The sequence below is a fragment of the Lepidochelys kempii genome, chromosome 1 (assembly GCF_965140285.1).
Source record: "Lepidochelys kempii isolate rLepKem1 chromosome 1, rLepKem1.hap1, whole genome shotgun sequence".
In the NCBI taxonomy this organism is placed as follows: domain Eukaryota; kingdom Metazoa; phylum Chordata; order Testudines; family Cheloniidae; genus Lepidochelys; species Lepidochelys kempii.
The window spans coordinates 162,909,234-162,922,673 of record NC_136380.1 but is presented as its reverse complement, the minus strand read 5'-3'; the positions used below and the strand labels follow the sequence as shown (position 1 = coordinate 162,922,673).

At 36.5% G+C, this 13,440-nt stretch overlaps 2 protein-coding genes across 3 annotated transcripts in view; one reads left to right on the top strand and one right to left on the bottom strand.

Annotated features, from left to right (window-relative positions):
* SIM2 (SIM bHLH transcription factor 2) overlaps positions 1-7,735 on the top strand; it is a 72,943-nt gene extending 65,208 nt beyond the window's left edge. The window contains exon 12 of one of the 2 annotated variants that reach the window (XM_073361054.2): positions 2,688-7,735. In XM_073361054.2, the coding sequence (XP_073217155.1) occupies positions 2,688-3,415 (728 nt within the window). In that variant the 3' untranslated portion in view covers positions 3,416-7,735. The remainder of the gene's footprint in view (positions 1-2,687) is intronic. The other variant, XM_073361064.2, reaches the window with a different exon arrangement.
* Positions 7,537-13,440, bottom strand: part of HLCS (holocarboxylase synthetase) — a 212,719-nt gene continuing 206,815 nt past the window's right edge. Inside the window, exon 11 of the mRNA XM_073361038.2 lies at positions 7,537-13,092. Coding sequence (XP_073217139.2) covers positions 12,921-13,092 — 172 coding nt within the window. The 3' untranslated portion in view covers positions 7,537-12,920. The remainder of the gene's footprint in view (positions 13,093-13,440) is intronic.

The window sequence follows — 13,440 nt, the reverse complement described above, 5'->3', positions numbered from 1 at the left end:
CTCCATAAATAAGAAAGGCCACAAATTAATAGCAAACTGTAGCCATTAATAATAGAATGTAATAGACTACGTAAAAAACAAAAGTACATGACTGGGTTCTTGTATATCTTATGATACTGGCTAAGCCCCAGGTCTTTAAAATTAAGTTCTTAAATTGGGGGAGAGGAGTTTTGTTTGGATAAAAGGAGGGTGCAAAAGGAAATAGGGCTTCTTCTGATAGAGGAGAATAGGGACAGGAGCTAAACTCCGCTCCAAAACTGCAGTAAAGAGGGCACGTTTATTACATCTTAGGGCCTATTTAGACAGGGAAATTTACTGGTATAACGATACCAGTGTACTGGTACCAAGAAACAAACTAACCTCCAAAAAACCACTTGTATTCCAGAGTAAGAGTGTCCACACAAGGAGTTCTAGTGGTAAAATGATTGCACTATAATTATACCAGTAAATTTCCCTGTGTAGACAAGCCCTTAGTGTTATAATTAAACACTGCTTTCACTTGTGAACTAACATGACATTTTGTCTATTAACAAAAGTGTGTGCACTGTTTAGTATGAAATTTACAAAAACATTAAAAACAATATTTGAAAGTTAGTTTCTCCTTTTACTTATCTATCAAAAACTAAGCCCAGCATTCTGGACCAAATTCTTCTATTAGTTATGTGCTGCAACTCCCACTGAAATCAGTGGAAATTATGTGTAGTTGATGGCTTCACTACTGTCTGCAGCAGTGCTGTGAATATTTTAGTTGCATTGACGTCAGCAATCACTACAGGGTGAGCCCTAAGTAAGGATATGCCTACACTGCAGCTGGCAGCGTGGTTCCCAGCATGGGTAGACCGACACAAGCTTGCTCTGTTTGAGCTAGCATGCTAAAGATAGCCGTGTAGCTGGAGGTAACAGATGCAGCAGCTTGGGCTAGCTGCCTGAGTACAATTCCACCCAGACCTCCAGAGTACATACATGGGTGGCTACCCCCAAGCTACACTGCTATTTTTCACATGAAAGCTCAAAAGCAAACCTAGCACATCTGTCTGCCTGCACTGGGAAGCAATCCCAGCTACAGCGTAGACAACCTATAAGATGTTGGGTAAAATTTCTGAAAGAGCCCATCCATTTTTCAAGTCACTTAGGAGCCTAACTCATACTTACTTCCAATGAGACTAAGGGCTGGTCTACACTACTGCTTAAGTCAATGTAATTTATGTCGCACAGGGGTGTGAAAAAGCCACCCCGAGTGACATAAGTTATATCAACTTAAGTGCTGCCCACACCGGTGCTATGGCAGCAGGAGATGCTCTCCCACCAACATAGCTTCCAGCTCTTGCAGAGGTGGAGTAATTATGCCGACAGGAGAGCGCTCTCCTGTCGGCATAGTGTGTCTTCACCACATGCGCTACAGCGGCACAGCTGTGTTGGTGCAGCTGTGCTGATGTAGCGCTTGACTGTAGACTTGCCCTCAGCCTGAGTGGCTAACTGGCTTGAAAATGAGACTAAGGCATACTTAGATCTGATATTTGAATGTTTGATATTAAAAGGTTAAATCCAAGATTTATTTCTTGGCACCGAGCGTAGAAAGCCCAGATAGTTACTAACTAGAAACTTCATTTTATATTCTGGCTGAATATTGCATAACTTTAGTTAGATCGGATAGGACTAATACAGATAGTCATTTGTAGGCAAATTGGCATGAAACAAGAAAGGCAGCATGAGGCAAATAGAAAACAAAGCAACCAACTAATATTGGCTAATGAATCCTCAAACCTGGACAGAGTAGAGCTTATTGAGAAGAGATGCACCAGACATTTTTGTATTTCAGAGAGATGGGATGAAACCAAAAAACTCCACATTCAAATATCCTTGAAAACTGGGATACCTTGGATCCAGATCTGACTTTGCATCTGAGGCTCATCCATGATTTAATATTCTGATCTTCAAACTCCAAGTTTTTGGACTGTTTTTGACATGTCAGAGTCTCTCTCAAAAGCATAAGTATAATATTACTGTAGTCAAGTGACATGTCTACTGCTCTGCTACAGATATTTTTAATATCTAATGCTAGATTTCATTTCAAAGAAACAAACAATTTAAAAATCCAATATAACAGGACATAAGTCTAGTTCAATTTGTCAATGACTCCTGCAAGAGTCCAAGTAATCTCCCCCCACACACATTGGCAACAAGAATAAAGTCCTGTTTGACTCTGAATTTAATACATAATAAAAATGTAAAATTTTTTTGGGGGATAGATTTTGAAGCTTTCACAAGAGTTTCAAAAGTATAAAGTTATATCCCTTTTCCAAATGTTTAAGTCCTTGTTAAATTTCCTGATTTAACCATTTCAAAGAGGATACCAATTTACAGCCACACAGACAAACAATGAGAATCAAATGCAATGCAATCAAAATATTAATGCAATCAAAATATTTTCCTAGTTGAAAAGTTGCAACGTAGAGCAACTAAGGTGTCAGTTGCCTTACACACTGACTAGCCTTCCATATCGGTTTCTGGTTTTTCAGTACAGTCATAAAGGGTCTGACTCAAACCATTGAAGTCAATGAGCTTTGGATTAGGCCCAAACTTAGCTAGTATTAATGTAAAATCATAAAAAGTGACAGTCTCTAACACAACTCATAGTATATGAGCTCCAATCATCAGCAATTAATACTCTTTATTTTCCCTAAAAGTGCCCATACCAAACAGAAGATACAGCCAAGATGCTACATCTGACAGCTTTCCAAGTTGTGCAACATCCATGCCAAACAGCAGATACAAAGAAGATATTTACAACTCCAGCATCATGAAACCCAACAAAATGGAAAGCAGGATACATCCATCTCATCATCTCATTAAAGAAGAAAACAAGTTAGCTTTCAGCAGAGACCTACAAGAAAAAGTGTGTGTTAATGAAAAGTCTTTTTCAAACTCCATAGCTAATTCCTTGTTGCCAAAATCAGAATGTTTTCAGGCTAAAGCTATTGGACAATTAAGTCATCTCCTGCCAGTGCCAACAGTATATGAACAAACAAGGAGAATATGTATGAAAGAACCAAAATATGGGCATATTAACCATCATGCTATGAATCTGGATGAACTAGACAATGATGACAGAATGACAGTAAAGCTTGACCATGACTCTGAAAATGAACACATGATGGATACGAGAACTACTGGACAAGTCCCATTTGTATTTCTGAACTATCACCATGTTTTAGCCAAACATGGTACATTTCAAACCTCATCATGTACAGCAACAGGACATGTAGCAGAAAATTATGGATACACTTCTGAAGAGGTAAATACATTTATTTATAAAAACCAAAGTCCATCATCAGCCTCTTCTCCAGAAACCCACAAGGAGACTGCACTACCCCATTATATCGGAACTTCTGTAATAATAGCCAATGGGAGGTGACAATAATAGAAATGTATTTCTTAATTAAAAACAAACCCAAACTGTAATGATTTCTAAAAAGCATGAGAAAACATGGCTACATTTACTGAGCATAGCAGAAGGTCAATGAGGGACAAACTTGTATGTGTTCTTGGCAAGTAATGTGTTATAATACCTTCAAGGTCAGAAAAATACACATCTAGCTTCAGTGTTTCATTGTTACAGATAAATCTCTGGTGTAGACTCTGCCAGTAAGAAGCCATATAAAGATCAAAATTTTGTTATTTTACAGTGTGTAACAAAATTAAAGGGCAAATGTTCTATGCCCAGAATTATACAGAAGCAACTGTTTTTTTTCTTTTTTAAAAAACTAGGTCTCCAAAATATATTCAAGATTCTTACCATTAATATAAACCATAAAATTTTGTTTAAATGTTATCTGACAAACACTGTGAAATACGAGAGCAATTTCCCAACCATGTTGTAAACAACCTGACAAATGAACTTTGTTTAAAAAATGATAATTAATCTTAAATATCCATGACATAATTGCATGAACTAACCACAAATCACATGGTCTTGGAATGCTTATTAATTATTTTAATAGTCTAAAACAAAGTTAGATAATTCTAACTTTATGATATATTTTAAGAGTCAGGAATTCATAGCTTGTTGCTATTATTATGTATTCGAGAGGGATGATCAAAAGTCAAACTAGTAGACACAGGTACAGATGAAAAAGTCTTGTCATAGCAAGATTGGCACAACATGAGATCACACTGCAAGGACTGAAAATTACTCCCAATAAAAAAATACTGTGATAAGAAATAACTTTTTCAAGTTTCAAGTTGCCACTGGATATACTGGGAGAAGATTGTGCACTTTTTCAAACAAACCATTCAAAAGACTGTCCTGATAGGAACATTAGAAATTTCTCATTTTAGACAGCAAAGGAAATAGTGAGGAGAATTCAGTGAAACTTTGCAAGCTTGGTTCGAAACTTGTCAGCACTTTCTAAAGTTTTGAAAAAGTTCAGGTTTTAGCAAACTGGACTTTCTCAAGGTTGAATTCTCCTCGTTGACCCCAAGTCAAGATTCAGGTTTCACAGATTCTCTCTCACCACAAAAAACTTTGATGGACAGTTTGGACACGAGAAACCACTGCAAGTTACAAAAAGCAGTTTGAGTACAGTTGTGGTTAGATAGAGCTGAATATTTCGCACAGCTCTCATGGTTAGGTACAGTGAACTGTATCCAGGAAAAAGCATTTCAGATTAGCAGAAAATCCCCATCTACTCAATTTTGTTCAGTATTTCCAATAAAGTACCAATTAGTTATTTTCACCTGTCCCTATGGTGTACAAATAAGGAGACCTATGTATTTACAATAGAACCTCATTGTTACAAACACCAGAGTTATGAACTGACCAGTCAACCACCCCCTTCATTTGGAACTGCAAGTACACAATCAGGCAACAGTAAAGGACCCCCTACCACCACCAAAAAAAAAGGTAAATACAGTACTGTACTGTATTGAACGTAAACTACTAAAAAAATAAAGGGAAAGCAACATTTTTCTTCCACATAGTAAAGTTTCAAAGCTGTATTAAGTCAATGTTCAGTTGTAAACTTTTGAAAGAACCACCATAACCTTTTTGTTCAGAGTTGCAAACATTTCAGTTATGAACAATCTCCACTCCAGAGGTGTTCGTAATTCTGAGGTTCTACTGTATGTATGTTCTACAGAGAGTATACACGATCAGCATACACCACCTTCTCCATCACCTCCCCAAAAATTCTGTGTGCTCTTGATAAAATGACGAATGACTCCCTAAAATAACACGTATAAACATTAACAAGTACAAACAATGGAATCAGATGGTGTTTTATAGGAAGACTGCATTGTAAAGTTGAGTCAGCATTATCTAGCTTCTTTTTTTAGTTCCATTCAAGGCTAGATTACATTATAAAAGCTTTTATCTGCCACAGCTAAATATAAATGTCTCATGCTCTGTAGGAGTATCTCTAAAGAAAGTACTCACATGGCTTGTGCAATATGGAAAAATACATGCTCATGGATTACACCTTATTAAAGACAAATATGTTAAAGGATGTAATAAAATGTATACATTTTTAATCAATAAAGCATTTTCTGTATTTCATACACAGCAACAAAATTCATTCGTTTTCCTAGGTTTTTATGAATATTAATTGATATAACAAGTAAACAAATGCTTTGAAGACGTGTTTAAAAAACAATTTTCAGTATTTTTACTGCCTTTCTATTAAAAGATGAATAGTATTGAGAAAGCGTTATTTTGCAATTCATTGGATACACTGCACTTGCAAGTTCACAGTTAACTGAACTTTTAATTCGCTGACAGTGCTTTTTTCTCTGCCCCTGCATACTTTCACTGTGATGCTTAACAAAAATATTTCGTAGTAGTTAGTAGAATTTTGATGCCTTTATAAAAATGTTCACTGTAAATGCACTCTGTGCGTCTCTAAAGACGGAAAGGAGCCAGGTCTAAGGGAATTTTACAAGTGAATCCTATTACCGATATTGATAGATTAGTTACAAGTGCTTTGTTCTCATTGTTTAATTGACCTTCCAAACTAATGTCACTAATGTATGTATCCAACTTAATTCCTGGAAGAGTACAATGATGCCAAGACTGGTGTGTGTTAATTTTTTAAAATTAAAAATGTCCTGCAATGAGAAAACTGACATTGTCTACATTGTCAAGAAGAAACCTGATGCACAGCTCTCCCATATTACATTTTGCTATATACGTCAGTAGTACGGTGTACTGCACACAGAATCAGTCTAGTATATTTTTCTGTTCTCTTGAGTGGGTCTTCATTGTGAAAACATGATTTCAGAAGGTACAAGTTTGACTTTAGTTTTTGTTTTTTTGAAGTACAATACCACAAAGTACTTTCCAGCATCTTATTAGTTATTCACACTTTGCGGCTGTATTCAATGAATATGCGTTATGGAGGTGTTCCATCATTCTCTGGCAGATGTTTTACAATACATGAGGTTCTGAGACACAGAGGTTTATAGTGAGGAAATAGAGAATGAACTGTGCATTCACATATGATAATGTGGATTAAGTTTCAGAACATATATTTGTGACTAAAAAAACAAGTGTCCATCATTTCCCCTGGCCACCTCAAAATAGAAACACTGATTGCATATTCACATCTGGAACATGAATGAAGAATTCTATAAAGAAGTAGGAGTTCAGATATATACTTTGAGACAGTTAAACTACAGATGTTCACTGTGCATACTCAGCGCAGTATATGGTACAAGAATTGACACTTTTTTTTTTTAAACTATTAGGGAAAATATTCCATCTAAGTGGAGTGTGAATCAGAATATATTAGGGAAAAAACCATTTCATTTCCCTTCTTTCTGCCTTATTCATTTGAGTCAGAAATACCTTCATTGTGCAACTTCACAGATTTTTTTCCACCTCTTAGGGAGTTCCTGGCACGGCAAAGAAACTTTGTAAAGCGAAATACAGAGTTTTAATGAAGAGTGAAATTGGAAACATTAATCACTTATTAGTGTCTCAAAATCTGTATGCTATTAGCATAGTTATCACAACACTTGTAAGTGCAGTGACACACTTTTCTATTGAATACAGCCCTGAACTTTCTTAAGAGTTATTCAGCAGATTTACTCATTCTAAAACACAGTGAGATATGCACAACGTACAGGTTAGAAAATATAGCTCACACACAAAAAAGATGCTATTTTTATGAAAGAATGGGATATCTGCTGGAATATTGGTACTTGTCTGAAATTCACAAAATGTGACAGTAAATGTAATTTTTCAATCCATATCAGTTATTTCTCAGAACAAATGTGTCTGAGTCCACTTTTTTCCTGGAAATTTTTTTTTAAAAATATGATGCAGAAATGAAATATTTGGCAAATACTTGTGAAAAGTAAAGAAAAATACAAACACACTATTAATGCTCAAAATTATGTATGTACTTCCTAAAAATATAAAGCATATTTTGCTTATTATATAAAACAAAACTGTTAAAATGTTAATAAATACTGTAGTCAAAGGAGTAACGGTTTTGATCTTTTTAAAATACAAGCATAAGGGATCATTAAGAATGACAGACACACAGTGGAGATCTTTTTGAGTACGTAGAGTTTTTAATTGTAATCATAGATTTGACAACATTAGATTATTCTTTCAAACTATAAAATGCAAAGATTTAACTTATTTTATTCCAACTATGCATTGCTGTTTTCTAGAAATAGCTTTATCTTTAAGGACTGAAAATAACCCTATCTGCTGAATAAAACCTACCAATGGAGTATTTTAAATCCATCACCAATTTACAGCATTTGTTTGCAACTCCTTTTCCTAAACTATTTGTGGGGCTATAATGTGTTAATTGTTATAATTCTTTGGCTTTTGTTCTCACCTACGTCCCATCTGTTAATGGTGAGAAAGCAACTTCACCGCAGCTTTAGCACGATGGTGCCGGCCCACTACAGTAACATAAACACTGCTGAAAAATACACAAATACAGCTCCACAAATGCAGCTCACCAGGAAATCAAATGTGCTCCACAAATACAGCTCACCAGGAAATCAGCTAATTTTAGTAGGTTCTAACCCCACTGAAAGACATCAGCTGAACTGAAGCACGAGTTATGTACTATTCCTTTCCATAACAAATATTTTGGAGCTGTATTTTCTGCATAACTGTATGTCCCATCATAGTTTCCCAACTAGTATCAGAATTGTAATTTTTCAAATTACTATGGTCCTGTGACTGAATCAAAAAGAGCAAAATATCTTTAACTACCCCCCCGCCAAAAAAACACCAAAACCAAAATATTTTCTTACCTGCAATACTTGAGCTGCAGCATAAAGATTTAAACATTTTTCAATACAATTTCTAGATAACAGCCCTTGAGGTCTATTAATCTCACAGGATATATATTTCAAAATGCACCAAACGCTTATAAATCATCAGAACAGGAGTGAGATTTGTGCAGATCTTGGACTCTTAATTCTAAATGCCTGATATAATTTTAAAAATACTGGAAATGGTATCACTTCTATCTGGATAGGACTCCCTATCTCACTCTTTCCAAAGAGACAGACATACACCTTCTCCACCCCACCCCCACTTGCTCAGCAGAAGTTTTGCTATCAATATACAATCGCTATAGCTATTTTCACATCTAATGAGTTTTATAACTGAGTCCAGCGGAGAAAAGCTCAAATTGCAAGAAATATGGATACCATAATGAAATATTTTGGACAGCACTTCATCAAGAAAATCATTTGAGATGTGACCTCAGCCTAAAAATGAAATAGGTGTTTTACTAATCTGGACATTTTAATAAGAACACATTTTCAGTGTGATACTTCTAGCTTTTTGGGATGGTTGACTTTCTACCTTTGCCCATATATATTTCTATGCTTTATCTAATTTGTATAGGGCTTTTTTAATAAAAAAAGGTAGTTGTCATACAAAAACTCTGAGACACTTTTTTTTGACAAGTTTGGCACAAAAACAATGAGATTACCGACTGTGTTCCCCATATACCTTAAGATGAGTGTAGAATAAAAAGGCTTTCTTGACAGTAACAGCTGCTGGTCAGAATGGACGTACTCAGCTGCTCTGTATAAAACAGGAATTTGCTTTGTAAAATTCTATGGTACATCTGAAGCAAAAATCAGGTTTATGACAAATATTTCATCCATCTGAAGGCTGTTTTTCCCTCTCAAGACAATAGGCAGTCTTGTACATACAAGAACAAGCCATTAAAAAGCGTAAAGGAAAAGTAGTATTCCCACAAGATCTACTTGTGCTCTGACATGTCCACACTTCATTAGTTTTCATTTACAAAAAGGAAATTAAATAAATTTTCCGATGCAGACACGTCCAGAATAGCATTACAGTGTAAAACATAAACAAAACATGGTTTTCATTAAGAACCCCCCACAGAAATCCAAAAAGCAATGATAGGAGCTATGAAAAACTGTTGGCATTTTATTATATAGTTAAAGATATATATCTGCCTGCTCTACAGGTCCTGTGGCATTGCAGCTAAGTGAAGTTTTATAGACACTCAGCTCTGCCCACAAGAAGGAGTATGTTTTCCCCCTTAGTCTTTTTATTGGGATAATGTGTCTATTGCAACATGCATGCAAGTGGGTCTTTGTCCGGCTAGCTGGAGAAAAAGAGGTGTTGCCCCTTTAACGGCTCCCTTTCAGCAGATGAGGAGAAAGGGGAAGTTTACAGGTATGGACAGGAAGGGCAGAAAGCAGTTGGGGCCAGGTCAGTTGAGGGTGCTGCATTACCCTCCTGCTGACCGAAACAGTGTGTGTGTGGGTGGGGATAGGGAATATTTATACCCATGCAGCCCCACCAAACCATGTGGGCAGGCCTATATTCCTATGCAGAGTCCCAAACAAGTCAATGATGCTCTAGGAAGGCATACAGGTCTGCATCAGTACATCTGTATGCAGAAAGAGGTTTTTGTAAAGTGTTACATGGGCTTAAACTGCACATTTTAGACCTAGATGTTCATCAAAACGTTCCCAATGTTTTGGGGTGTTTGTATCCAGGGTTTTGGATCAGTCCATGACCGAGATCAGGGCAGGCCACCACGTTCAAATCTGGATCCAAATTTCCTGAAGTTTGGGTGTATTTCAGTCAGGGGATTGTGGTTCAGGTTTATCTCTATTATAAAGTTTATGATTTCATATGGAAATTTTCGGAACTACTACTGTTGCTATTGATCCTACTACATTATGGGCCATATATTGTCACATTTCAAATGTAAGTCACATTCAGATCAACTCTGCTTAGACAAAAATAATCAGTGGTATGATATGGCCCTACGTATGTTAATTCTGCTTTACAAAAAGGTTGCCTGACTGTGCCCTGATAGTGACAGTCAGGTTTTATATTAAGGACTGCAGCACAAACAGCAGTTTTCTAGAATTAATTCAGCGATACAATAGTCAGATTGGGAATGTAACTGCTCTGCATTAAAGGAAGGTTTTCATGATGGAATAAACCAGACCAAGAACCACCAAGAGCATTGCTGAATTTTCTTTTCACTATTTATAGCTGGGGATGCTGGCAAGGAGTAAAAAGCAATACCAAAATTCTGCCTTCTGCAGTTGATAAGTAGCAACATGCATCATTTGTAAGCTGTATAAAGAAAAGGCAGAGAAGAAGAGACCACCACACTGCAAGAGTTCCTCTCAGTATTTAAGATTAGTAGCTCAAACTTAAATTTGAGTATTAAAAATAAATAATCATGTATATCTATCTGTAAGTCAGTAGTCAAAAGTTCCCAGCCCAAAGCAGTATTAAAATTAAGCTTTTTTTCTTTCTAACCAAGGTCTTGTGAGAGGGAAGTTGGGTATTATTGTTTACATATAGTATATTAAATATGAATTATTAAATAAGTCATTCAATATTTAGTCTCTATTGTGTTACTTCTATCATTTTTTTCGGTGTGCAGTCCTGTCTGAGGTAAGAAACTGACTCTTTTGGAAGGCAGAAGTGAAAGAAACTATGACACGGAGGTCACAAGCCTCACTTTAAATACACAGAAAACTTAATTGCTAGCAATTTACCAACAAAGCAGCCAAATTCCAGTAAGTAAGGATTACTCTAATCTACCATTACAGGCCAATTCTCCTTTAAGATTTCTTGGATTTGTAATTGAGCTGATCTCCTTATATTGGTTATTTATGAAGTGAACTTTAACCCATAAATTCCATTTCTGGCTAAAAGACAGGAATGTATTTGTGAGAACCCACTTGGCTGAGCCAAGCATCCTAAGGGAAGGGTGTAGTAATAACCAATGGCAGTCCACATTAGGAGACATAGCTGGCTATTGGCCAGGTCACACCTGACATCTATTGATGTGTGGTGGTTGGCTTGAGGTCATTGCTCAGGTGACCAAGCTGTAAATGAAAATTTGACTGGTCCAGGAGAAGAACCTGAAAGCATCTCCATGCAGTTGGGAGCTCAAGTTCAGCTTCTCGCCTATGCCCTCCAGTCACCTACTGTCTTATCTACTGTATCTGACCCAACCTGTACAGCAATTAGGTAAGGTTGGAGGCTGCACAGCAGGGCACTTTCAAGTAAACAATCAAATCCCTTGGGTTCAATTAACACCACTGGAATAGGAGGCTTGCTTTGGGAAATAGTATGAAAGTACAATAAAAGAGATTTGAGAGAGATGGTTGGAACAGAGGCCCCCTCATTGTGCTTTTCTCACTGGAGTAGTTGCTAGCAGAGGAGACCTTAAGAACAAGTTTCCTTCTCTTATTTCATCATTTGGATGTGGTTCACCTCTCAGGGATTGAGTGAAGTACAGTCAACACTGATATCAATTCGTGGACTGAGGATTTGATGGCCAGTAACATAGAGGATGACAACTAAGTAATTCACTAATTGCATATGTGGTGGGTAATTCTTGTGGAGCGTTAAGAGCTCTTGAAAGAAAGACCATGATACAAGGAGGCATGGGGTGATTTACTAAGAATCAGAGCTAGTTAACAGGCTAAGAAAAGCAGAAAAGATCTATATCTCGGGGGTTATAAATGAACCCAGTTCACAGGCACTGCTGGTAGGGATGTCCAAGCACAAGGCCACCATAAGAGAGGTGCAAAGGGCCTACAGGCCAGAGATCCAGTTACAGAATGATGAAAGGAAATAGAAGCGCACAGGGAGCAGAACCGAATCAGCAAAGTTTCTCATTATTTCTAAAGGGTGGGAGGGACTATTATCTAAGCATGCAGTGAATACACAGTTAACTTAATAAACTTGCAGAATTCTTGCCACTTTCCCTTATGGGTGTCTGGTGAGTTCTTCCATGTGTCCTCCACAGCTGACATAAGCAGAACTCATTTCTTTAAATTTTCATAATAAGTAATTTAAACTTTTTACTGCTTATACCCAAAGCAAAACCACAACAAATGCATTATTCAAACACATTTTTTTAAAAAATATATACAGTCTTTTTAGTTTCTTAAATATATTGAATTAATGAGCTTAACATCTTCCTTTGCAAATACCTCCCTACTGTAAATGCTTATAACAAACAATAACATTAGTGAATTTTTTTAAAAAAAATGGCCATTAGCAAAAGATTATGGGTCTCCAGTAATGGGATAACACTAACTTTTGTAGCAACTTTCAGCTAAGCTATCCAGGTTAAGAAAGAAGAAACTAGAGATTGGTAAAAAGTTGATTTCTCCTAATCATAAGCTACCTCTCACCTCTATGCTTAAAAATATGCAACATGAAAAATGCATAGAAAATACTAACTGGTCCTTAAGGCCACTGGCTAGAAAACTCAGCAGAAATGAAACAATAATGTAAAATGCTATATTTAGCTTCTACACTTCACCTCCAAATCATTCCAGTTTGATATATTGTGTATAGCCAAGATCAGCTGCTAGGTGCTGAATACTGAACAGTCTTCTTAAAGCAGCTTTTTCACCAAATCCAAGGTCTACCGCTGCTTTGAGATAATAAGGTTTTTCAGCATGTCAAATGAGTTGCCATCTGGATGCACAGACTCTACACCTTTTCCTTCCTCATGAACTTGAAGGAATCCACAATCATCGATTCCAACTATCCATGCTAATGGGCCCTCTTCACTCCAGAGACGGACTTGCCTACCACTACAAAAAAAAAAAAGAAAGCACCAGTTAATTACTTAAAAATAAACTTGATTATATTATTACATGTGAACTTTTCCCTCCTCTGAAACAAAACGAAAATGAAACAATGGTTGAAATTCACCAGAGCTGGTTGTGGATTTTATATCAGTTATGAAAACAATTCAACAAGGATGACTAACAGCAATCATGATAAATAGTATAGGGAGAGCACTGAGTCTCTTCTATTAAAGACAGTGTTATTCCTCATTTCTCTCAATCTTTAGAGATAATAATGACCTTCAGTAGAGCTCCTTTATTGTCTCCTTAGACCCCTTTTGCAGAATGCATGATTAATTCACACTATTTTTA